This window comes from Ahaetulla prasina, chromosome 1 (genome assembly GCF_028640845.1).
Source record: "Ahaetulla prasina isolate Xishuangbanna chromosome 1, ASM2864084v1, whole genome shotgun sequence".
Taxonomy (NCBI): domain Eukaryota; kingdom Metazoa; phylum Chordata; class Lepidosauria; order Squamata; family Colubridae; genus Ahaetulla; species Ahaetulla prasina.
In genome coordinates this window covers 20,765,790-20,792,530 of record NC_080539.1, presented here as the reverse complement: position 1 = coordinate 20,792,530, position 26,741 = coordinate 20,765,790, and the positions used below count along the sequence as shown (strand labels likewise).

Below are 26,741 nucleotides of genomic sequence, written 5' to 3'. Positions count from 1 at the left end.
GGTTGTCCCTGCTCTACTGTTAAGAGAATCAGGATTTGTTGAAGCAGCCTAGCTTCCTGGGTTTAAATATTGCTTTGGGCTGTTTAGAGGTTGGGTGATTTGTAGTTCACTGTATGCCATGGACACAATCACAATCTTAGATAGTTGTGTTTTGCTAAGCTGGCTTTAAGTTCAGGAGTACCCACTGGTGAGGGGGGCAAAACAGTGGTGAAATCCATTTTTTTTTTACTATCGGTTCTGTGGGCGTAGCTTGGTGGGCGTGGCAGGGGAAGGATATTACAAAATCCCCATTCCCTCCCCACTCCTGGGGGAAGGATATTGCAAAATTTCCATTCTCACCCCACTCTGGGGCCAGCCAGAGGTGGTATTTGCCGGTTCTCCAAACTTCTCAAAATTTCCGCTACCAGTTCTCCAGAACCTGTCAGAACCTGCTGGATTTCACCCCTGGGGCAAAAGTCCAAAATTGCAGTATAACCACACGATCAGGGTATATTATATCCTTCAGAAAGTATCATTCTCTTCCCTGGAGCAGAAGAGTTCACCAAATCTGCTGATCTGATGACATGTGTGCATAAATACAATCTCTTAATCATGCCAGTGGTTACAGGTATAATGAAAATAATCCTTTGCTTATGTACATACAGTATTTTTCAGACTATAAGATACTTTTTCTGTCTCCAAAAAGGGGGTGAAAATGTATGTGCATCTTATAGACTGAATATTGCCAAAGCCCCGCCCAACCGCTGGCTGTTTTTTTGCCTCTGCACTCCTCGTTTTTGGCCCTTTTTTTGTCCTTTTTCAGGTCTTTTTTTGGCCCTTTTGGGGCTTTTTTTCAGCCCATTTTTGAGGCCGTTTTTGACCCATTTTGAGGCTTTTTTCCAGCCCATTTTTGAGGCTTTTTTCAGCCCATTTTTTAGGCTTTTTTTGGCCCATTTTTGAGGCTTTTTTGACCCGTTTAGGAGGCTTTTTTGACTCATTTTTTCCTGAAAAAATTCTCAAAAATGGGCTGGAAAAAGCGCCAAAAAAGGCCGAAAAAAGGCTGGAAAAAGGCCAAAAAATGGCCACAAATGGGGTCTGTGGAGGCCAAAAACTTTTTGTGGTTGTTTTCCTCTTCTAAATTTAGGTGTGTCTTATAGTTCGAAAAATACAGTATCTTTTTTTGAAATTTTGCTATTTACAAACTTTGTCATTTACAAAGTTAAGGCATCAACATGCACACCCATAGCCATTCAGCTTATAACAATGCCAACCAGGTCTACCTGTGATACTTGTTCTTTCCTTATGCAGGTAGTCCTCGACTTACAACCTTCCATGTAGCGACCGTTCAAAGTTACAAAAGTGACTTATGACTGTTTTTCACACTTACGACCGTTGCAGCATCCCCGTGGTCATGTGATGACAATTTGGATGCTTGGCAACTGGCGTGTATTTAGGATGGTTGCAGTGTCCCAGGATCATGTGATCACCTTTTCCAAGCTTGTGATAAGCAAAGTCAATGGGAAAGTCACTTAACAACTGTGTTACTAACTTAATACCTGAAGTAATTCACTGAACAACTGCAGCAAGAAAGGTTGTAAAATGGGTCGAAACTCACTTAACAACTGTTGCGTTTAGCAACAGAGGTTCAATTGTGGTTATTAAGTCGAGAACTACCTGTAATGCATTTCTGCCAAATGTTGACACAATTTCTTTGGATTTTTTTTCCAGTATGTAGTGAAACCCGCCTGTCAATCAACTGCACTTTCTCTTCAAATTTTTATGAGCCATTTGCTGGGTGATGCTGGCAGCCCCTACCTCATTGGGATTGTAAGTTATGGCAGGATTTGTGGACTAGATGGGGCAGGGCTGGATGGATGGTTGACAAGAAAGCATGTCTTTGGTGGGATGAATTGGAAATAGTGCAACATAAAGTCATTTTATTTGGGTTTTAGAGGCCCTTCCTGTTGATGGATTAGCTTTACAATAAACTAGAGTTGGATTTTTGCTTTGGAAAAGTAGCAATCCTGGCTTCAAGTCTGTAGTGCTCTGAGGGTCATTCATCTCATTGCACCATTGAGCCACGGTGGTGCAGTGGATAGAATGCAGTACTGCACAGAGGTGGGATTCAGCCGGTTTGTACGAATTCGGGCGAACCGGTAGTTGTGACCTGCGGGTGTCCCCCCCCATGCTATGCCGTCTTATTTAGCTGTGTTTTTTAAGCTGCGTGCATGCGTGCAAGCAAAGCACATGCGCAGAAGGCTGCACACATGCGCGGAAGACATTCACTCACATTTTCGGTACTGGGGCAAACTGGTTCTTAAATTATGTGAAGCCCACCTCTGGTATTGCAGGCTAATTCTGCTGACTGCCAGCTACCAACAGTTCGGTAGTTTGATTCACACCAAGGTTCAAGGTTGACTCAGCCTTCCATCCTTCTGAAGTCGGTAAAATGAGGATCCAGATCCAAATGGGGGCAATATGCTGATTCTGTAAGCCGCTTAGAGAGGGCTGTAAAGCACTGTGACATGGTATATAAATCTAAGTGCTATTGCTATTCCATAGCCATCATTACCACTGTACAGGATAGGATCTGATTGTAAAATTCACCTTTACTCTTTGCCATGGGCTTTGGTATTCAAAAAGAATGGCAACTTTGCAGCCAGGACGTTTAAATTCATAACCAGCATCCAGATGTTTCTTTACTTTTGTGAACATATGACAAATACAAACAATATGTTGAAAACAGAGCTGGGGGGATGTCAACAGCCACAATTTATATAATTTGATTTTTGCTGAAAGGAACAATGAGTATCTTAGGGGATTCTCAGCGTTTCAAGGTTAATAGAAATCAGGAAACAATACAGTTTCCTATAATTCTATATAATATTTCAAAATGTGAAGAACTGGAGAATGTAAATAGAGGCATGTAATTGAAAGAAATCTTCCCTTAACGTAGGACTATTTCTACCCCCATTTCTGCTTCTGTCTATTTTCATAACTCAACTCTGCCCAGTCTGCATTATCCTCTGTCGCATATAGTCCGTATTTTCCAAAATATTGTCTATGTCAGGGGTCTCCAACAAAGCTGGCTGAGGAATTCTGGGAGTTGAAGTCCACAAGTCTTAAAGTTGCCAAGGTTGGAGACTCCTGGTCCATGTGACTCCTGGCATGGAGGGTTTCCCTGTGTTAGCTATTCCAAAGATCTGATTTGGAATGAGATCACTTGCCGCTTGTACCTGATGGTGACATAAATCCTTTCAATCCTATAGATTGCAAATACAATCAAAGTGCACCAAAGAGATAATTCCACTTTCTGGGATTTCCAGAGTCTGAAATACAGTTTTGTGGTTTGCATTTTTGTTGGTGTCCTTGGAGGAGGCTGTTTCCTCCTGACGGCTGTTCATATTGAAGAAGATTCGAAGAAAGCTGCAGCGCCAACAACACCGCCAGCAACACCAAGACAAGGTCAGTCTTTTTCTTTTAATTTGTAGAATGATAATGATACATTGAATGTGACTTTAGTGTTGCATTAATTTACCTAATGGGGCTTCCCCAGGAATACCATAAAAAAATATCTTAAACACTACTTTGTACCAAGACTGATATCATCTCTCTCTCTCTGTCTCTGTCTCTGTCTCATCTCTCATCTGTCTTTGTCTATCTGTCTGTCCCTATCTATCTATCTATCTATCTATCTATCTATCTATCTATCTATCTATCTATCTATCTATCTATCTATCTCTATCATCTAAAATCTATCTGTCTATCTGTCTGTCTGTCTGTCTGTCTCTCTCTCTCTCTCTCATCTAAAATCTGTCTGTCTGTCTGTCTGTCTGTCTGTCTCTGTCTGTCTGTCTGTCTGTCTGTCTGTCTGTCTGTCTGTCTGTCTATCTATCTATCTATCTATCTATCTATCTATCTATCTATCATCTATCTATCTATATCTATCTATCTCTTTATTTAACTTTCATCCATACATCCAGCCAGCCAGCCAGCCAGCCAGCCAGTTTATATGGCTTCCCAAGAAACGCTGGGCCATAAATCAGATAAAAACATACACTTTCATTAAACAAAAAAACCAACTATAACTGAAGCTCAATTAAAAACACAAAACCACTAGGCATATACATCTCTACCAGAGCTTCCATGCTAGCATCCAGACCCAATGTCTGGAGAAAGAATCACGTCTTCATGTCCTTGGGAAAGGCCAATAGAGTAGGGGCTGTACTTATGGGGAGGGCTGTTCCATAGGACAAGTGCCATATTAGAAAGAGCATACAGTAATTTTGGGAGCTGCCAGATACTTTTGTTTTATTGATGGCATCTGGAGCATACCCAGCCTGTCAGATCTGATGGGACAGGCCAAAATCACTGGGGAGAGACCATCATGCAAGTAAATTGGTACTATGCCATGCAGAGTTTTAAAGATGACAAATAGAACCCTGAATTGCACTGGGAAGACACTACAACTCAGATAGCATCTGTGTTACATGGGCTGTTACATATTCTTCAAGGGCTGTCCCATGTAGAATGCATTGCAACAATCCAAATGGGGGATTACTAAGGCATGAGTGACCATGAGTAAAGCTCCTGATCCAAGAATGGGCATAGCTGGAGGACAAAACCTATTTGTGCAGTAATTCTCCTTGCCGTGGCTGCTTTGAGCAGGAGTTTGGAGTCCAAGAGAACCTCCAGGTCTCTCACTCATTCAGAGTTAACAGTACAAAGCTACTAGATCTGAGGACCCCTACAACTCACAGTCATTCAGTCTTTTTCAGAGTTGAGCTGGTCAGTTCTTCTCTATCCAGGTCATTCTTTCTCAACCTTGGCAATTTTTCCCATTCTGGAAGTTGAAGTCCAAACATCTTAAAGTTGCCAAGGTTGAGAACCACTGCCCTAGGCATAGGAAAGCCTCTTGGCAGTGTGGGGTTGAGATGTCCAACTGATTATCATCAGTATATTCATAGTACTTAACCCTGGGTTGGCAGATGATCTCACTCAGAGGTTTCATGTAGATGTTAAATAAGACCAGAGAGCACACCAAGCTTTTCATAACCCCACATAGCAGAAGTCTAGAGTTGGACCTTCCCTCCCCTCCTCACACCTCACTGAACACCAACTGGAATGTAGGGAAGAGGAGTACCTGTCTCCCACTCCCAACCTTCTCAACTGGTCCAGAAAGATACTATGATCAATCCTATCAAAAGCCAATCAGGCAGGGCCAGAATGGATGCACTACTCCCATCCTGAGTCTATCAGAAATCCTGTCAAAGATCCAGATTAACAGAATTTGAAGGGATCTTCTAGGTCAGCGATGGCTAACCTTTTCCAGACCGAGTGCCCAAAGCGCAGATGCCCAAACCCCCAAAATGCAATGTGCGCACGGCCACCGTGCATACACCCTGCCCCTGTGCATGCGCACCCCCTGAAGCACACTGTGCATGCACCCCGCCCCTGCGCATGCATGTGTACCCCCGCATGCATGCTCCACCCCCCGCCCCCCACTCATGCATGGCAGAGATCCAAAGACCAACTGGCCGGCGGGAGGTGTGCGGGTATGTGCAGCGGAACTAAACTGGGGCGATGGCTTGCGTGCCCACCGAGAGGGCGCTGCATGCTACCTCTGGCACGTGTTCCATAGGTTCGTCATCACGGTTGTAGGTCCTCTAGTCCAACCCCCCCACCCAAGCAGACCCTACACCATTTTTGCCAGATGGTAGTCCAATCTCTTCTTGAAAGCTTCCAGTGATGAAGCTCCCACAACTTCTGAAGGCAACTTCTGTTCCATTGGTTGATTGCCAATGTCAGAAAACCAGGTTATTTCCAGGTTGAATCTCTCCTTGATCAGTTTCCATCCATTATTCCTTGTCTGGCCTTCAGGAACTTTGGAAAGTAGCTTGACCCCCTCCTCTCTGAGGCAGCCCCTCAAATATTGGAACACTGCTATCATGTTTTTGTGACCCAGGCCCACAGTCAGTGTAAAAACAAACAAACTCTATTAAAACAGCTGAGAATTACTTCATTCTCAGCATAGTCCAATTAAATTAAAGCAAATTCCTCCCAACACAATTCCTCAGTCCTATCACCAACCTTGCTCCAATTAGGCAAACTGCCAAAGGCCTTTCTTGGCAAAAGTTCAGAAGACACTGATACAAAATAAAGGCAACAAGACAAAGTTATCAACGTTGCTTTCTGGCAAAGAGCCCAAACACTTTTGCTGGTCTTTTAAGCCTTATGGGAGGGGCCAATCATCTCTTGGCCCTAATCCCAAGTCATCCTCTTTGCTTGAGCTGCTCTTGCATTCTGGCAGTTCTTCTCATGTGTGCATTAGGAACAGGCTCCTCCTGTTCCTCTGCTTCACTACTGTCAGTCTCTGGAGGCTCTGGAGTCCGCACCTCACTCCCCAATGGCCCTGGCCCCACGTCAGCCTCCGACGCAAAGCCCTCATCCGGGCCTTCCCCAGCCTCCAGGACTGGCCCACACTCTTCCTCAGCCTCATTGCTGTCCGACTCCATTGCCAGTTCTGCAGGCTGCTGGCGGACCACAACACATGTCTCCCTGGTCCTTCTCTTCACTAGAGTAGCCATGCCCATTTCCTGCAACCATTCATTGCCAACTCAGTGGTATATCCTGGCCTGAACCTTGACTGTCACAGATCCAGATCATCTGCTTCTTCCAGAAACCTGTCAGCCTGCCACCTTCTCAACAATATTCCCTAAACCGGATAAGCTAGAAACTGGACTACATTTGTCCAAACCAGCAAAAACCCTTTTGAGATGGTTTAGCTGCTTGGCAGTTTTTAGAAATAAAGTCAGGGAAGTTAAAGCAACATATAAGTCCACTTGCAAAAGTGGACTCCTCTGATCACAACAAAATACCTTATGCCACCAGACTTGAAATCCTGGGTTTAGAAAATTTAGAACTCTGCCGCCTTTGGCATGACCTGAGTATAACTCATAAAATCATCTGCTACAATGTCCTTCCTGTCGAAGACTACTTCAGCTTCAATCGCAACAATACACGAGCACACAATAGATTTAAACTTAAAGTGAACCGCTCCAATCTTGATTGTAGAAAATATGACTTCAGTAACAGAGTTGTTAATGCCTGGAATGCACTATTGACTCTGTGGTCTCTTCCCAAAATCCCCAAAGCTTTAACCAAAGACTATCTACTATTGACCTCACCCCATTCCTAAGAGGTCTGTAAGGGGCGTGCATAAAAGCACCAGCGTGCCTACCGTTCTGTCCTAATGTTCTCTTTGATTGTATCCAATTCATATGGTTATTTCATGCTTATACTTATAAATACTGTTGTGTTTGACAAATAAATAAAAATTTAAAAAAATAAATTTGACACTTTAAGTTGCTCTCTTACTAGGCATAGTCTCAGATATTGAGATGGAGAGGCAGCACCAGAACTTCCACTTATTAGGTGGTTTTCATCAACAATTAATCAAGATAGATGCAGATGTAACAAACACATTTTTACAATATGCATTTAATATTGGGCTGGGCTGGGGAACTCAGCGCACTGTACAAATTGCCATTATGGTCGAGTTATTGTTTAATGTATTGTGGGAGTCCAGAAAACAGGTCAGCTCAATAACCTGATTCTGTCTTTTCTGAACACAACTTTTTTTCCCCCTGGAGGGCTGATTGCATTCAGCTGCTGCAGTGAATGCAATAAAATACCTTGTGGCATTTTAAATGCTGTTGATGTGGTGGATTGACATGATCTGCAGAGCTTTTCAAAGGAAGGTTGCAATCAGAACCTCTTGTACTCCAAATACTTTTTTCCTACATTCCAAGATTTCTTTCCTTAAATCTGGGCCAAGGAAGATCATACATGTTCAGATGCACCGAAGGTTGATTAAAATTCACTTCTCAGCATTTCTGGATAACACTGGGAAAGATGGAGAGATGAGCACTCTTAATTACAATTGAGAAATCAGCGTGTAGGTAAATTAAGGGAGGTTTCTGAGTTTCTTTCAACTTTCAAAGTAAAAAACAGGAGTGTTGCTTCTTTTTTGGGGAGCAGAGGAAAAAACTGCATGCTAATTGTTTTGGAAGCAGATATTAGACTTCTTAACGATCCAAGAACCAGTTCTCATAAAACATTAAATGGCAACCATAAAGTCTCAGATACTGGAAGAAAGACAAAAGTGTTGGGAATCATAGATTTAACATTTTATTATCCCATGGATTTTTCTTTGAGCTATGACCTTGATCAGTGGTGGGTTCTAACCAGTTTTACCACCGATTATCGTGCTTTGTTGATGATTGTATATACTGTTGTGACAAAATAAACAAAAAACAAAAAAAAAACCTGGGAAAGATGGAGAGATGAGCACTCTTAATTACAATTGAGAAATCAGCGTGTAGGTAAATTAAGGGAGGTTTCCGAGTTTCTTTCAACTTTCAAAGTAAAAAACAGGACTGTTGCTTCTTTTTTGGGGAGCAGAGGAAAAAACTGCATGCTAATTGTTTTGGAAGCAGATATTAGACTTCTTAACGATCCAAGAACCAGTTCTCATAAAACATTAAATGGCAACCATAAAGTCTCAGATACTGGAAGAAAGACAAAAGTGTTGGGAATCATAGATTTAACATTTTATTATCCCATGGATTTTTCTTTGAGCTATGACCTTGATCAGTGGTGGGTTCTAACCAGTTTTACCACCGATTCGCATCGTGCACGCGCTTTGTGCACGATCGCCGCACGCATGCTCGCTTTACTCACACATGCGCCAAACTTGCGTTTTATGCAAGCGCATTGAGTAAAAAAACAGCTGAGGCATGGCAATCCACTATGCTGCGCCTTACAGCTGAACTAAAACCAAAGGAATAAAGATAGGTATAGTGTGGGGGCGGGCAGGAAGGCCCAGCTGACGTTAGGAGCGAACCGGTTCGCTCTCATATCAGGATTTCCGCTACCGGCTCTCCCGAACCGGGGGGGGGGAACTGGTAGCAACCCACCACTGATATTGATACTTTCCAGATGATGCTGGAACTAGTCTATGCGGATTAGGGGAACTGAAATCTAACTTGTTTGAGAGGGCTTGAAAGAGATTTTGCTTTGAGAATGACTAGATTTGCATATGTCATGCTCCTTAGAAATCTTCCATTTCAAGTATTTTTAGAATGATTTTTGTAGTCCCCAACATGCATTCAGACTCCCAGTCCATTTGCCAAAAGAGTCTGAAGCTCTCAGAACATGACCAGAGGCAGGTCCTGAGGCTAAAACTGCTGTCTTCATGGCACAGTAGGTGAACGAGGGGTGGAAAAACAAGATACAGGTAGTCCTCAACTTGTGACCACAATTAAGACCAGAAACTATTGTTAAGCAAGGAAGTTGTTAAGTGAGATACACCTGATTTATGACTTTTTATGCTCTGGCAGTTAAGCAACTCACTTGCCATTCTTAATATCACAATTGTGAAATGAATCTGGCTTTCCCCACTGATTTTCCTTGTCAGAAACCAGCTGGGAAAATTGCAGATGGTGATCACATGATCCCAGGACAACCGCAACTATCATAAATTGTTATTGTTAGTTGCGAAGTCGTGTCTGACCCATCACGACCCCATGGACAACATTCCTCCATCCTCTGGAGTCCATTTAAGCTCACACCTACTGCTTCAGTGACTCCATCCAGCCACCTTATTGTCTGTTGTCCTCTTCTTCTTTTGCCCTCAATCTTTCCCAAAATTACCGTAGGTTCTTCTCCAGTGAATCCTTCCTTCTCTATCAAAAATACATGCCAAGAATTTTGATCACGTCACTTTGGTGATGCTGCAGTGGTTGTTAATGCTAGTACTGGTCGTAAGCAGTGGTGGGATTCAGTCAGTTCACACCTATCCGGGAGAACTGGTTGTTAACTTTCTAAGCAGTTCAGAGAACCGATTGTTGGAAGAAATCTTAATTTTGGTTTTCTCCACTTTACGGGGCTAATCCTGTAAGGAAGGCAGGAAGGAAACATTCTGGTGTTGTTTCTAGCCTGATCTTTATTGCCCTACTTACAGAAACTGTCTCTCTGGTTAACACTTATTACATTGTAACAGCTAAGGCGAAGCGCCCATCAATGTGAGTGACGTTGAGTTGGCCACGCCCACACAATCACATGACCACTGAGCCACACCTACCCAGCTGGTCATTAGGGCAGAGAACCAGTTGTTAAATTATTTGAATCCCATCACTGGTCGTAAATCACTTTTTCCAGTGCAGCTGTAACTTTGAATGGTCACTATGTGAATGGTTGAGGATAGCTGAGGATTACCTGCAAGGAAAGGAAATTTACACAGCAAAGCCAAATGTTTAAATGGGTGCAGATAATTGGATCTGTCTTTTGTTTAGCATATCGTACAAGCCATCTATTATGTTTTTTTTTAATTTATTTACATTTATATCCCGTCCTTCTCCGAAGACTCAGGGCGGCTTACATTGTATAAGGCAATGTTTCTGTCTTAGGAGGCCCCAGTTTAGGCAACAAAGCATATTCATATCTGAATATTCATTTATTTACTCTCATAAACATATTAGGTAGCATCATCACCCAATACACTATACCAGGGGTGTCAAACTCAAGGCCCGGGGGCCTGATCTGGCCCATGGGGTGCTTAGGTCTGGCCTGCAGGGCCATCCTGGAAACCGCGAAAGACCGGCCTGCAGTGACTCTGACAATGAAAACGGAGCTTGCAAGGACTGTGGGTGACCCTCCCAAGCTCTGTTTTCGCTGGCAGAGGGTTGCAAGAGGCAGTCGCAGGCGAAAACAGAGCTCAGGAGGCTATTTCCACTGGCAGAGTGCTCAGGCCACCACAGGCGCCCCTGACACAAGTGACGGTGAGCTGGCCACGCCCACCCTGGCACATTCACACACCCCGCCCCCCACAAGGTCAAACACAATCCTGATGCGGCCCTCAATGAAATCGAGTTTGACACCCCAGCACTATACCATAATTCGATGAAATATATCACAGTGGGGTGCATTCACAGAACATACTAAGGCAAAACTGCTACAAATCACATAATCCAGTAAATTGCATGACCAGGCCACAGAGGTAGAGATACTCCTCAGCTTACGACCACAATTAAGTCCAATTTTTCCACTGCTAAGTTAGGCAGTTGTTAAGTGAATTGCACCCCACTTTATGACAGTTGTTAAATGAATCATGCGGTCATTAAATATGAATAAATAATAAAAGAGAGCCAGTTTGGTCTAGTAGTGGTTAAGGCACCAGGCTAGAAAGTAGGAATCTGTGAATTTAAGTTCCACCTTAGCCAAGAAAGCTGGCTGGGTGACTTTGGGCCAGTTGCACTCTCTCTCTCTATCTCCCTCTCTCTCTCTCTCTCATCCTGGCCCACCTCATAGCGTTGTTGTTGTGGAGAAAATAGGAGGTAGAAAGTGTGTTGGATATTTTTGCCTTCTTCAGTCATCCGTAAAAATAATAAAGGTGGGAAATTATTATAATTAAAATATAATAAATATAATAAATATAATTAATATAATATAATATAATATAATATAACATAACATAACATAATATAATATAACATAACATATTTATTTATTTATTTTTATTTATTTATTTGTCAAACACAACAGTATATAAGCATGAAATAACCATAAGAATATAATATAATATTCCTCACAATCTCTAGAAATTAAATCTGAAGATGGGCAGGAGAGCCATTCTTGTTTCTCAGTAGAGAAGGACACAGATGTGGACAGCCAGGCCCTCTGGCTTCAGGAATCCCTTCTGTCTGCAATCTATTGTAGAAAAACACTTTTGTTTGTCTGAAATGGTCTTTCGCCCAAGCAATAAACAGCATTGTGTCTTCTGACAAAAGAGAGGCCCGATTTTTCAGTCCAGATTTTTCTGTGGAAGCAAATGTACCGGAGGCTGTGGATGGAGACTATTTTCTTGGAGCTCTTTTTATTTTTATGAAATGGGCAAGGAGTTTTAAGCCTTCCTTCATGCGACATTCAGTAGGTTTCCCAGACAACGAGACCCCTGAGTCTAAGGCTGTATAGTTTCCCACGGGCCTTGTCACTCAGGAAACATGGGCAGGAGGACCTGCCAGGGGCCATAATTGTTGATATTGCCAGAAGGAAAGTATTTTGGGCATTGCATTAATTTCAAAATCTTTGCTTGCCTCGTTTAAAAAAAGAAAAAGTCAAGCTGCCCTCCAAAACCACTTCAGAGAAATTAGCTACAAAAAAAAAAAAGCCCTCCCCATTTTGAGGGAGTACAAATCTTTTATCAAATGGAAGTGATGGAGAATATTAGTTCAGCACTATGTTAAAACCAGAAACAATTTACAAATAAATAATCACTGGGATCCCTATTGTGGCACCCACGAGGCACCCGTGTGCTCACACATGTCTATATTGGCACATACTAGCCCCCTGCTTGCCTCTTTCCACTTTGCTTTTTTTTAAAAAAAAATTAGAGCTTCTTTTAAATTTAAACCAAATTACACAGCAAGCTGCAGGCCACCACCTTCCAAAAACCATCTTTTATTTCTCAGAATGGCCTTGGATTTCACATAACCACCATAAGTATTGTTAGAGAATAAATATGGTAAGTGGATGCTGTCCAGTTTTTTTGTTTTTTGTACATGTGCATACTTGACTTAAGGAAAAGACTAAAGTGAATTTACAGACATCTGTTCTCCAACCCAACAAGACAGACACAGACTTCAGAGGATAATTAGAACTGCAGAAAAAATAATTGCTACCAACCTGCCTTCCATTGAGGACCTGTATACTGCACGAATCAAGAAGAGGGCCGTGAAAATATTTACAGACCCCTCACATCCTGGACATAAACTGTTTCAACTCCTACCCTCAAAACGACACTATAGAGCACTGCACACCAGAACAACTAGACACAAGAACAGTTTTTTCCCGAAGGCCATCACTCTGCTAAACAAATAACTCCTTCAACACTGTCAAACTATTTACTAAGTCTGCACTACTATTAATCTTCTCATCGTTCCCACCACCCATCTCCTTCCACTTATGACTGTATGACTGTAACTTTGTTGCTTGTATCCTTACGATTTATATTGATATTGTTTCCTGATTGCTTATTTGTACCCTATGACTATCATTAAGTGTTGTACTTAGGATTCTTGATGAATGTATCTTTTCTTTTATGTACACTGAGAGCATATGCACCAAGACAAATTTCTTGTGTGTCCAATCACACTTGGCCAATAAAAAATTCTATTCTATTCTATTCTATTCTATTCCGTTCCATTCCGTTCCGTTCCGTTCTGTTCTGTTAAAAGCCATGATGAGTCATCCAGAAAATATAACCCATATCTTTTGTGAGATGTCATCAAATGTGTGTGGTCATTTGCCATCTTCCCCCAAAGACATACAACTGAAGTAAGCTGTGGGCTATTTATTTATTTATTTATTTGTATTCTATCTTTATTATTTTTTTCAAATAACTCAAGGCTCAAGCATATCCCACACACCTTCCTTTCTCCTATTTTCCCCACAACAACATCAACACTGTGAGGTGAGTTGCGTTGTGAGAGAGAGAGACTGGTCTTTAGTCACCCAGCTGGTTTTCATGGCTAAGGTGAGACTTGAACTCAGGATTGCCTGCTTTCTAGCCTGGTGCCTTAACCACTAGACCAAACTGGCTCTTGAGCAGCAATAATAAACATCTTTCCTCATTTGTTCAAATTTGTTGTTTGTATGTTGGTTTCTGAAACCGATCATTTCTACTGTGGCAACCATTTTTGTAAACTGGGCATGCTCCAGTGGCAGCCCTTTTCTATTGATTGCATTTATAAAGAGGTTTTGGGCCCCATGGACTACTTTTGAGACTATTGGACATGTAAAGAAATGGCAGTTTCGGTCTTTTCTTTGTTTTTCACTTATTTTGACTCTTTTTGGAACCTCTTGTTTCAGGCATTGAGAACAAAAGCTACGACTTTCAGGGAGAATGGCAACCTGATATTCCTACCTCTATTCCCATTTCTGTTCTTGCAAAGAACGAAAAGGCCTGAAATTGACACATCCTCCACGTTAAGTCGATGGTGGCAGCGGCAACGCTTCCGTGATTGAACGTCTTAGCTTGGCATTGAAAATGTGCTCCAATTTCCTCATTTCAGAATCGCCATAAGAGCCTGCCAAGGAATCTAGCGGGGGCAGAAGGCAGATTTGTCAAGCAAGGACTCTGTGTGCATATGCAACATAATCATTGTGAACCGGTTGAAATGGTTTGTCCTCTGTTTAAATTTGGAATACAGTAAAATGGTTGTTCCTCCTGCTGGGTGGGACTCTAACTATGTGGATAACATTTTCGTGTATTTTGTGATGGATTTTGGGCTTTCAACTCAGGCTCCTCCCCAATCTTTGCCAACAAAATGTTTCCTCCTTATAACTTGTCAAAAAAAAGGAAAGAAACATAGTACACTCAGGTAGTCCTTGATCATTATGACCTTGGCCACAACTGTGACCAGAATTTCCATTGCTGAGTCATGCTCAATTTCATAACTCTTTTTTTTTGCCATGGTTGTTAAGTGAATCACTACAGCTGTTAAGTGAATCATGTGGTTATTAAGCAGATCCAGCTTCCCCCCAGTGACTTTGCCGGTTGGAAGCCGGCTGGGAAGGTCACAAATGACCCTGGGATGCTGCAATTGTCATAAATACATGCTGGTTGCCAAGTACCCATTTTTTTACCACATGAAGCTGCAACAGCCGTAAGTGTGAGGAACTGTCATAAGTCATCTTTGTCAGCGCCATTGTGACTTTGAACAGTTGCTAAACAAATGGCTTTAAGTTCAAGGACTACCTGTAGACTTTCATCATTGTTATTACAGGCAGGGTAAGGATTATTGTGTCATCTCAACCTCTCTTCAGAATCACATCATTATCTAATGTTTCTTCAGGCATTTTAGGTCTGTAGAAGCAAGTTGGCTAATGTTTGTTACCCTGAATGATAATATTTTAATGTCTGACGTCTTATCCCAGGGGTGTCAAACTCAAGGCCCGGGGACCGGATCCGGCCTGTGGGGTGCTTAAATCTAGCCCACAGGGCCACCCTAGAAACAGCAAAGGACCGATCTGCGGTGCCTCTGCTAGTGAAAATGGAGCTTGGGAGGGCCACGTGCATCCTTCCTAGGCTCCATTTTCAGCTGCGACGGCCTCTTGCCACCCTTTGCCAGTGAAAACGGAACTGCCCCCCTCCCGACCTCTGTTTTCATTGGCCGAGGGTGGCAGAAGGCCGTCGCAGCTGAAAATGGAGCTCTCGAGCCCATTTTTGCTGGCAGAGTGCTTGGGTCACCACAGACGCCCCCTACATGGGTAATGTCCAGCAGACCACGCCCACCCTGGCCATGCCCACCCCTGCCCCCAAAGTTAAACATGTGGCCGGATGTGGCCCTCAATGAAATTGAGTTTGACACCCCTATCTTATTCTTTTAATTGTATTGCATTCAGTTTTTAAATTTATTTTTGTGAACCCCACTTTTGCATCTTGGAAACTAGGAACAAGGGTGGTGCACAGAAATATTTATATCCTCCAGACTTACAGTAGAAGAACGGCAGGATAAAAATATTTACGACAAATAAATCAATGGACAAATGGTGCACTAGAAATCTAGCCATAGAACAGACTACGGTTTTATCTTTCCAGCGTTTGCAGACTGATGACTCACAAGCAAGGTTTTATGTTCAGACTTGGGGCTCCATAAATCTGTTTTATATCTTGTGGTCCATAAGGCAATACAGAAAACAACAGCCATCCAGATGGATTATTGTTGCACTCCATGAAGATGGATAGAAGATGCTTTTGACATGAAATGGGCGTTGGTCTTATGGGGATTCTCAACTACATCCACTATTTATCCCCAATATATATATATATATTAATTTAGTGCTAAGCATCTTTCTGAAACATCTAAACACTGCAGAGCCATGAAACAATCTTCTATGGAAAAGTTCATATACAAATTTGGACAGTGTCTATTTTCTGTGGTGACTCCAGGCCCAGACTCACATTGATTGGCGATGACACTAGCTAGATCCAGAGTTGCTGTGCCATGGACTGAGAAGCAGAAGACTCAGCAGAGGCCTACAATCAGAATACAATGTTTTGGCTGCAAGGGAGTTTGGGGGTTTGGTGTCTCTTGAGAGTTAGCTGGCAGTGTTCAAGTTCACCTAATTTGTTTTAGCTTAGGGTACAGTCCAGGTGTGCATGTTTCCAAGTAGGCGGGACAAGGCTTGTCATCAGCATGCTGAGTTTTCTTGCTTTGCAACTGAAGTAGTGCTTTCTCTCCTCTGTTGGCAGAAATTGTATCCTGCTTAGATTTTGCTTGCATAAAGGGTCTCCTACTTGGGCAGGGGATTGGACTAGATCAGGGGTCTCCAACCTTGGTAACTTTAGGCCTGGAGGACTTCAACTCCCAGAATCCCCCAGCCAGCTTTGCTGGCTGGGGAATTCTGGGAGTTAAAGTCCGCCAGGCTTAAAGTTGCCAAGGTTGGAGACCCCTGGACTAGATGACCTACAAGGTCCCTTCCAACTCTGTTATAGCCATAGCAATAGCAATACCACTTTAGACTTATATACCCACTTCATAGTGCTTTTACAATCCTCTCTAAGCAGTTTACAAAGTCAGCATATTGCCCCGAACAATCTGGGGCCACAACTTGGAAGGATGGAAGGCTGAGTCAACCTTGAACCTGGTGAGATTCGAACTGCCAAATTGCAGTCAGCTAAAGTAGCCTGCAGTACTGCATTCTAACCATTGCTCTCCATGGTTATTCTGTTATAAGCAGGGGAAGCTGGTCTGTTTCATTCCATTTTACCCAAATATGGTTGGGCATGTCTCTAATGCTTCACCTACCATTTCATTCTGAGCTATTGGGCCACCTGTTATGAAAAGCTGGACCTTGGGAAATCTTTATTTATTTTTTTATTATTCAAATTTTTATACCGCCCTATCTCCTGAAGGACTCAGGGCAGTTTACAGCCTTATAAAAACATAAAAAACATAATAAATACAAGTTAAAACAACATTTTAAAAAACTTATTACATTAGGCCAAATTTAAAAATATCGATTAAAATAATACAAAACCCCATTTAAAACTAATTTTTAAAAACTAAACCCTAGGCCAGCCCCGCACAAATAAATAGATGTGTCTTAAGCTCGCGGCGGAAGGTTCGAAGGTCAGGAAGTTGGCGCAGTCCTGGGGGGAGCTCGTTCCAGAGGGTGGGAGCCCCCACAGAGAAAGCCCTTCCCCTGGGTGTCGCCAGTCGGCACTGCCTGGCGGACGGCACCCTAAGGAGTCCCTCTCTGTGGGAGCGTACGGGTCGGTGGGAGGCAGTCGGTGGCAGCAGGCGGTCCCGTAGATAACCCGGCCCTATGCCATGGAGCGCTTTAAAGATGGTAACCAAAACCTTGAAGCGCACCCGGAAGGCCACAGGTAGCCAGTGCAGTCTGCGCAGGAGAGGTGTCACATGGGAGCCACGAGGGGCTCCCTCTATTACCCGCGCAGCTGCATTCTGAACCAACTGAAGCCTCCGGATGCTCTTCAAGGGGAGCCCCATGTAGAGAGCATTGCAGTAATCCAAGCGAGATGTGACGAGCGCATGAGTGACTGTGCATAGGGCACCCCGGTCTAGGAACGGGTGCAACTGGCAAACCAGGCGAACCTGGTAAAAGGCTCTCCTGGAGACGGCCGTCAAATGATCTTCAAAAGACAGCCGTCCATCCAGGAGGACGCCCAAGTTGCGCACCCTTTCCATTGGGGCCAATAACTCGCCCCCAACAGTCAGCTGCGGCTGCAACCGACTGTACCGGGGTGCCGGCATCCATAGCCACTCCGTCTTGGAGGGATTGAGTTTGAGCCTGTGTCTCCCCATCCAGACCCATACGGCTTCCAGGCACCAGGACAGCACTTTGATAGCTTCATTGGGGTGGCCCAGGGTGGAAAAGTACAGCTGAATATCATCAGCGTACAGATGGTATCTCACCCCAAAGCCACTGATGATCTCACTCAGCGGCTTCATATAGATGTTGAACAGGAGGGGCGAGAGAATCAACCCCTGCGGCATCCCACAAGTGAGGTGCCTCGGGGACGACCTCTGCCCCCCTGTCAACACCGTCTGCGACCGATTGGAGAGATAGGAGGAGAACCACCGATAGACGGTGCCTCCCACTCCCAATCCCTCCAACCGGTGCAGCAGGATACCATGGTCGATGGTATCAAAAGCCGCTGAGAGGTCTAATAGGACCAGGGCAGAGGAAAAACCCCTATCCCTGGCCCTCCAGAGATCATCAACCAACGCGACCAAAGCCATCTCCATGCTATAACCGGGCCGAAAGCCGGACTGGAACGGGTCCAGATAGACAGTTTCATCCAGGTACCGGGGTAATTGACATGCCACCACACTCTCTACAACCTTCGCCACAAAGCGAAGGTTGGAGACTGGACGATAATTTCCTAAAACAGCCGGATCCAGGGAAGGCTTCTTGAGGAGGGGTCTCACCACCGCCTCTTTCAAGGCAGCAGGGACGACCCCCTCCATCAAAGAAGCATTTATAATCCCCCGGAGCCAGCCTCGTGTCACCTCCTGTGTGGCCAGCACCAACCAGGAGGGGCACGGATCCAGTAAACATGTGGTGGCATTCAACCTCCCCAGTAACCTGTCCATGTTTAACAGATTAACAGAGTTGGAAGGGACCTAATAGGTCATCTAGTCAAACCCCCTGCTTAAGCAGGAGACCCTGTACCATTTCTGACAAATGGCAATCCAATTTTTACTTGAATGTCTCAAGTGATGAAGCTCCCACAACTTCTGAAGACAACTTCTGTTCCATTGGTTGATTGTTCTCACTGTCAGAAAGTTCCTCCTCATTTCTAGGTTGAATCTATCCTTGGTCAGTTTCCATCCATTATTCCTTGTCTGGCCTTCAGGTGCTTTGGAAAATAGCTTGATCCCCTCTTCTCTGTGGCAGCCCCTCAAATATTGGAACACTGCTATCATGTCTCCCCTGGTCCTTCTCTTCACTAGACTAGCCATGCCCAGTTCCTGCAACTGTTCTTCGTATGTTTTAGTCTCCAGTCCCCTAATCATCCTGGTTGCTCTCCTGTGCACTTTTTCTAGAGTCTCAACATCTTTTTTATAGCGTGGTGACCAAAACTGGATGCAGTACTCTAGGTGTGGTCTTACTAGGGCTTTATAGAGTGGTATTAGTACCTCACTTGATCTTGATGGTTTCCCTCTGTTAATGCAACTATGTAAATGCTGGCCATTTTTAAATGTTAATTTCAATTTCTTTTTAAACAAACTGATGGGGATTTTGTCAAGTTTCCACTTTGAACCTAAGTGACAAGACCTGTAAAACTCCAGTAGAAGTGAGTATCTGTGGCTCAGGGTTGAATTTCGGAATATTCCCTGAGCTTGGTTGTTTGCTTGTAGAATTTTCTTGGAGATGTTTCATTACTCAACAAGGTAACATTATCAATGAAGAAACTCTGCACTGACTAAACTGTGGCTCTTTATTTCTCCATCTCAAAAGACCCACTCAGCCATAGAAAGGAAAACAATTGCTACTTGCTTTCTTGGCATGCAGGGCAGGAGAAAATACAGGTAGTCCTTGATTTACCACCACAATTGAGCAATTGAGCACAATAGTTAGTAAGCAAGATAGTTGTTAAGTGAATTTTGGGTCGTTTTATGACCCTTCTTGCCACAGTTGTTAAGTGAATCACTGCAATTAGGTTAGTAATACAGTTGCTAAATTAATCTGGCTTCCCCATTGACTTTGCACGTCAAAGGGTTGCAAAAGGTGATCACATGAGCCTGGGACGTTGCAACTTGTCATAAATAGAAGCCAGTTGCCAAGCATCTGAATTTTGATGATGTATCCATTGGGATGCTGCAATGTTGTAAGTGTGAAAAATGGTCATAAGTCACTTTTTTCAGGACCACTGTAACTTCGAATGGGCACTGAGTTACCTTGAAGGTTGAGAACTGCCAGTCGTCATGCAAACCCACCAATTGGGAGCTGCATTAAGTGCAATATAGGCAGAACACATTGCCATCACCATGACCAAAACATAAAGGTAAAGGTAAAGGTTCCCCCACACATATGTGTGCTAGTCGTACCTGACTCTAGGGGGCGGTGCTCATCTCCGTTTCTAAGCTGAAGAGCCAGCGCTGTCAGAAGACGTCTCCATGATCATTTGGCCGGCATGACTAAATGCTGAAGGCGCATGGAGCACTGTTACCTTCCTACCAAAGTGCTCCCTATTTTTCTACTTGCATTTTTTATGCGCTTTCGAATGCTAGGCTGGCAGAAGCTGAGACAAGTAACGGGAGCTCACTCCATCACGCGGCGCTAGGGATTCGAACTGCTGAACTGCCGACCTTCTGATCGACAAGTACAATGTCTTAGCCTCTGAGCCACCACATCCCTAGACCAAAACATAGGAACTGTTAAAAACCGGAAAAACATTTCTTAAGCCAGTTTCATTTCTGGTTAATTTAGGTAGCGGAGACACGCAACTGAAAGCTGCAGCGCCTCCATTAGTGTGCATGACCCTCACAAATTCTGATCTCCTTTCCATTCAGATTTTAATTTTGGAACCATTGCATCAAATTAACCATTGCATCTGTTACTACCCATGGGTGCATCTGGCGATTTGGATCTACCAGCTCTACTTTGTTGTCACTAGTTTTCTTAAAATTCTGATTCATCCAGCTGCCCTTTCCTAGTCAAACTGCTCCGTATTTTAAAGTTCCCCAGGGTTCTTCTTCTTCTTTTGCAGTGTGAAATAGGAAAGGACCACAGGAGCAATAGGGCACAGAGACTCTGGGGACACAGGAAGAAGGCCCACCCTCTTCTGCAGAACAGGCCTGGCACTTACTCTCTGAGAACACTCTGCACATCTCTGCCTTATTTTTAAAGACCTAATTAAGAAGTCTTTGAGAAGTCTCCAATGAATTAAATACTGCAGAAGGGTTAATTAAGGGAACTCCCTGCAGAATTGGTTAATAGTTGTGCCGGAACAGTGAAGATTTCAATTACACAAGTGTTCCTTTTCCCCAAATAACCCAAACAGGTCACTTCAGTGAAATCAGAGAGCCTTTGCTGATTCAAAAGGCTATAGGGTTGTTGGGGGTTTTTTTGGGGAAGAAAAATATATCCTGAGAAATGATATGAAAAAGAAAAATGAAGAAAAATGATAAATTGGGTGATGTTCGTGCACAGCCCTTAGACCTGGGGTCTCCAACCTTGGCAACTTTAAGCCTGGCGGACTTCAACTCCCAGAATCCCCCAGCCAGCAAAGCTGGCTAGGGAATTCTGGGAGTTGAAGTCCGCCAGGCTTAAAGTTGCCAAGGTTGGAGACCCCTGCTTTAGACAACAAGGCCTATCCTAAGGAGAGCCATGTTGAGTTCCAATTGTCAGTAGGATCGCAATGGCAGAGTTTACAAGCTGTGTTAAACCATGGTAACCAGAGGTGGTATCCAGCCGGTTCGGACCAGTTCAAGACAACCGGTAACAGAAATTTTAACTGGTTCGCTGAACTGGCAAATACCACCTCTAGCTGGCCCCGCCCCCACCCACCCGGTTGCCTGGTCACCATTCACCCCACTCACCTGCTCTGCCCACCCAAATCTGGGGGAAGCCATGTTCACTTAACAACCATGCAATTCACTTAACAACTACAGAGATTCACTTAACAGCCATGGCAAAACATGCAAAACCAGGCAGAACTCATTTTTAACCACTGCCTTGCTTAGCAATGGAATATCTGGCTCCAATTATGGTCATAAATCGAGGACAGTACAGATCATTTTGTAGGCCGACCTATAATGAGGGCATGTTGATGAATTGGTCTCATGGTAACAATCCTGAGTCCATTTCCCATTCATCAAAAAGCAGAGCTATATTCTCCCATTATGCAATATGTGAGCTTGGCGGAACGCATCTATCAAAGAGAACGAGTAAGCCCTCTGATACCTATCATTCTGCCCTCTCCTTGTGGAGGCTATCCGTAACAATATAGCCCAGTGCCTCTGGCACTTAATTAATTCCTGACTTGCCTCAGGTTCTTGGTTTAAAAAGCGACTCTTCCATTTATTGTGACCTAGATCTTCTTCCCTTCTTTTCCTCTTCTTTTTATGTTGTATAATCAACAGGGCCACTGAATCTCCTGTGCAGTATCTTAAACCCGTAGACGAAAACAGCCTGGGAACTAATCCATTGGAAAAACTAATTTATCCAAGCCCTTGGTAAACCAGGCGATGCCAGAGATAAAGGGAAGAAATAGCAGGTGTTTTTTTTTTCCAGAAAAGGAAGCCTCTTCTGAATCCCTTCCCCTTCATACATACCTGTAATGGAACACCTGGCTTACTTTGGGGAAAGTGAGGGAGGGGGAATAGTTGCTGCCTAGGAAACAATCTGATAAGAGGGGCAGGAGCCCCCAGTGGCTTAATGGTCAGAGAAAGAAACCTAGAAAAGACAATAATGGACCAAGCAAAGTGGTGGTGAAAGGTTTTTTTACTTTCAGACTTTATAATGTTCTGATAATGTAACTGCGTAATAAAATGGATCATGTAGCTCATCTAGATGTGTTTCCTGTCTTGTTTAACTGGAGTGGTTGTGGTGGTGGCTTTCAGGGACATGGAAACTCTTGAAGTCCATGTCTTGAACTGACTGCTTATCTAACAGGTCTCCATTGAAGCTCTGCAGGCCAAGTTAGGTCTATGGCAGTGGTGGGATTCAGCCAGTTTGCACCACTTCGGGAGAACCGGTTGTTAACTTTCTGAGCAGTTTGGAAAACTGGTTGTTGGAAAAAATCATTAGGGCAGAGAACCGGTTGTTAAATTACTTGAAGCCCACCACTGGTCTATGGGTCAGAAGTTGTTGATCTGCAGTAAAGAAACATGGCACACATTTTGACAGAAAAAAAAAATTGTTGGGGCTCAAACCATGAGTCCCTCAATTTTCTTCAAAGTTGTTATACCTCATGAGCCAGTGAGCCACAAAACTGCAGTTTGAGGTGTTCCCTCTGCATGGTAATTAGCCCCTAAGTACTGGACTGGTTTCAATATCATTACTCAAGGCTGCCTACCAATTCACCTTAACAGGAAGGACTACCATGCTTTAAGATTTCTCTGGGAACGGCGAGGTATAGTTCTATTTCTAGTTTATTTCTTGTCCCTAAGAATAAGGGACAATATTGTTATGTTATGTTATGTTATGTTATGTTATGTTATGTTATGTTATGTTACGTTACGTTACGTTACGTTATGCTATGCTATGTTATATGTTGAGTTTTATGTTGTGTTTCATGTTGTGTTTTATGTTATGTTTTATGTTATGTTAATTAGATTGCATTTATTATATTATTATATTGATCCCTGAAACACAGAATATAGAATACATTCTATATGCAGGTAGTCCTTGACTTATGAACATAATTGAGACTGCAATTTTGGTCATAAGTTGTGATGGTCGTAAAACGAATGATCAAATGATCACACCTGATTTCACAACCTTTTCTGTGGCAGTGAATGTGATGGTTGTTAAGTGGACATGGCAATCGTTGAGCAATTCCATTGTTATGTAATAGTTTTTGCTAGAAACCAGAAGTAAATGCTGGCTTCTGGCAAATATGTTGTAAATTGTGGTCATGTAACCATGGAGCACTGTAAATTAGCAATCAATGCTAACTGCTGAGTGCCCAAAATCAGTCATGTGACTGCAGCCACAGGAACAGTTGTCAGAAATTTGTATCTGGGTTGTAACACCCTTTTTCGAGGTCTGCCATAACTTTGAATGGTTGCTAAGTCACCATTTGTAACTTGAGGGCTACTTATATTTGAGAATCTATTCAGGAGTTCCCCAACAGAGATAGTCCTTGACTTATGACCACAATTTAGCAGAATTGCCCTTGACTTATGACCAACATTTTTATTGCTGAGCAAAACAGTTATTGAGTTTTGCCCCATTTTAAACCTTTCTTGTTACAGTTGTTATGTGAATCATGGCAGTTATTAAGTAACACTATGTTTATTTATTCATAAAACGTATTGGCCGCCTGTCTTATAGGGTAACACTAAGTTGTTAAGTGAACTTGGCTCCCCCATTGTCAGAAGGTTGCAAAAGGTGATCACATGATCCGAGAACATTATGACGATCAAAAATACATCCTAATTGCCAAGTGTCTGAATTTTGATCACATGACCATGGGGAGGTGTCAGCAGCGGTAAGCGTGAAAAACAGTGATAATAGATTTTTTCAGTGCCGTTGTAACTTCAAATGGTCACTAAACAAATGGCTGTAAGTCAAGGACTACCTATAGAGTGCCCAGGAGCAAGGCAGAGAATTATGGAAATGACCTGGGATTATCTTTTTAGAAACCATGAAAAAAAAAATGCGCAGAAATATGCTTTAAAGCAAGGGTCTCCAACCTTGGCAACTTTAAGACTTGTGGACTTCAACTCCCAGAATCCATTCTGGGAGTTGAAGTCCACAAGTCTTAAAGTTGCCAAGGTTGGAGACCCCTGCTTTAAACCGAGGGAGAAGGGAACAATATTAGGAAGGGATTCAGACTGGCTCTTCTAGGACTCCTAGAGCAGTGATGCAAACCTTTTGCGCCTGGGCTGCAACCCGGAAGAGGACCTGCCCAGGGCGCATGCGTGCGCCCGAAAATGAACTTCCGGTTTTAGCTACTGAACTTCCGGTTTCAGCTAGCTACTCTTCCGGGTTTCTAGCATGCATGTGCATGTGACGATCAGCTGGCCAGCACGCATGCTCACGCAGGAAAATGGAAGACCTGCTCTTCTAGTTCCTGCACTGTTGCATGCAAAAAGGCCAGCTGATTGTCGCGTGCGCATGCACGCCAGAAACCCAGAAGAGGAACGGGCGACACCACATGTGCCAGATGAGATGGCTCTGCTTGCTATTTCGGGTACGTGTGCCATAGGTTCGCCATCATGGTCCTAGAGTGTAAGAAGGGGAAAAACATAATCAGACTTGCCAGTTTCTGTTGCTCTGCCCTGTCTCAACAATATACACTGCTCAAAAAAATAAAGAGAACACAGAAATACTGTAAAACATCCTAGATCTGAAGGAATGAAATATTTTTTATTAAATACAGTACATTGTGTTATTTAGGTGTTCCCTTTATTTTTTTGAGCAGTATATTTTAGTTCTATCCCCCTGTGAGTCCCTTCAACTTCCAGACCTCAGTCATGCTGGAATACAAGTCAACACATTAGCAAGGGGTCTATCACAATTCTCCACAGCCAACTCGCCACAGCCAACTCACCGCAGGACAATTAGCTGTGGAACAAGAGTTACACTAATATCAAAGAAATGGTGGAACAGAATAACTAAAGGAAGGATACAAAAGGAAGGAAAAGAATGGAATGTGAATGACAAAAATTAAAATATTTTATTTATTTATTTTCAATAATTAAATTGAATTGTTAAATTGTCCTGTGGCGAGTTGTCTTGTAGCAAGCTGGCCGTAGCGAGTTGAGTTGGCCGCAAGTTGGCTATGGCAAGTCATCCCATTCCATTAGCAAGAGCGGTCTAAATGGAAGTGGCTAGGATGAATTGGTCATGACTGACTTTAAATCTTTAAACATTTCTACATTATAAGTCTGTATGTCTACATAATTATATATAATTTACCACTTTTATCCTAGAGAGTAAACTGAACAATTGAATCCATAAATATTTTTGGCAGTTCTTAAGATTTCTCTCCATCTTTTGAAAGCCCCTAATTAGCAATTTAATTAATTGCCTCAGATTGCCGGTACTTTGTTATTCCAAAGTGGATATGTTTTTTCCACTCCTCCTCCTTTCCAAATAAAATAAGCTTTTCTTAACATACTATAAAAGATTTGGTAAAATATAAAGAAATAAAGAATAAAAAAATATATTTTAAAATATAAAGAAAGGAGCCCCTAGAGCAGTATTTCTCAACCTTAGCCATTTTAAGATATATGGATTTCAACTCTCAGAATTCTCCAAGCAGCAGAGCTGGCTGGGGAATTCTGGGAGTTGAAGTCCACATATTTTAAATTCGTTAAGGTTGAGAAACAGTGTACTAGAATAAAAGATTTGTAATAATGCATCACAAATATCAACATGCCTGCATTAATAAGTAAAATAAATACAAATGCCAACACAATACCCAAGTGTGCTGTTGTTCCCTCACCTTTTTCCATCTCATTTTTTACCTTTGTTTTAAAGTCAATTTAAAACACACAAAGCTGCCATGTTTCAAAGCAAATGATCAGCCTGCAGCATCATTTTTACTAAAAAGAATATCTGACATCCCCAGATAGGCCCCATGAGATTTTTTTTTTTAGAACATTGGTGGGAAAAAAAGAAGATGTTGTTTTATCATGTCTGGTGGACTTGCAAACAGCAGAAAATACACACTGTGATACCAAGAATTTTAAAGATAATATTCATTTGAAATTGAGCTTTTCTCAGGACTAATGGATAGACAATTTTGGAAAGTTATGGAAGATTGTTTTTTATATATACAATTATTTTTTTTAATTTGCATTTATATCCCACCCTTCTCCGAAGACTCAGGGCGGCTTACACTATGTCAGGCAATAGTCTTCATCCAATTGTATACTATATACAAAGTCAACTTATTGCCCCCCAACAATCTGGGTCCTCATTTTACCTACCTTATAAAGGATGGAAGGCTGAGTCAAACCTGGGCCTGGTGGGACTTGAACCTGCAATATTGC

The 26,741-nt window shown here is 42.9% G+C and overlaps 1 protein-coding gene across 6 annotated transcripts in view; it reads left to right on the top strand.

Moving 5' to 3' along the window:
• Positions 1-26,741, top strand: part of LOC131188791 (protein spinster homolog 3-like) — a 102,639-nt gene that overhangs the window by 67,287 nt on the left and 8,611 nt on the right. For 5 of the 6 annotated variants that reach the window (XM_058164342.1, XM_058164344.1, XM_058164346.1 and 2 more), the window contains 3 exons: positions 1,708-1,806; positions 3,249-3,444; positions 13,909-16,385. In XM_058164342.1, coding sequence (XP_058020325.1) covers positions 1,708-1,806; positions 3,249-3,444; positions 13,909-14,006 — 393 coding nt within the window. In that variant the 3' untranslated portion in view covers positions 14,007-16,385. Of the gene's footprint in view, positions 1-1,707; positions 1,807-3,248; positions 3,445-13,908; positions 16,386-26,741 lie in introns of those variants that run through there. The other variant, XM_058164347.1, reaches the window with a different exon arrangement.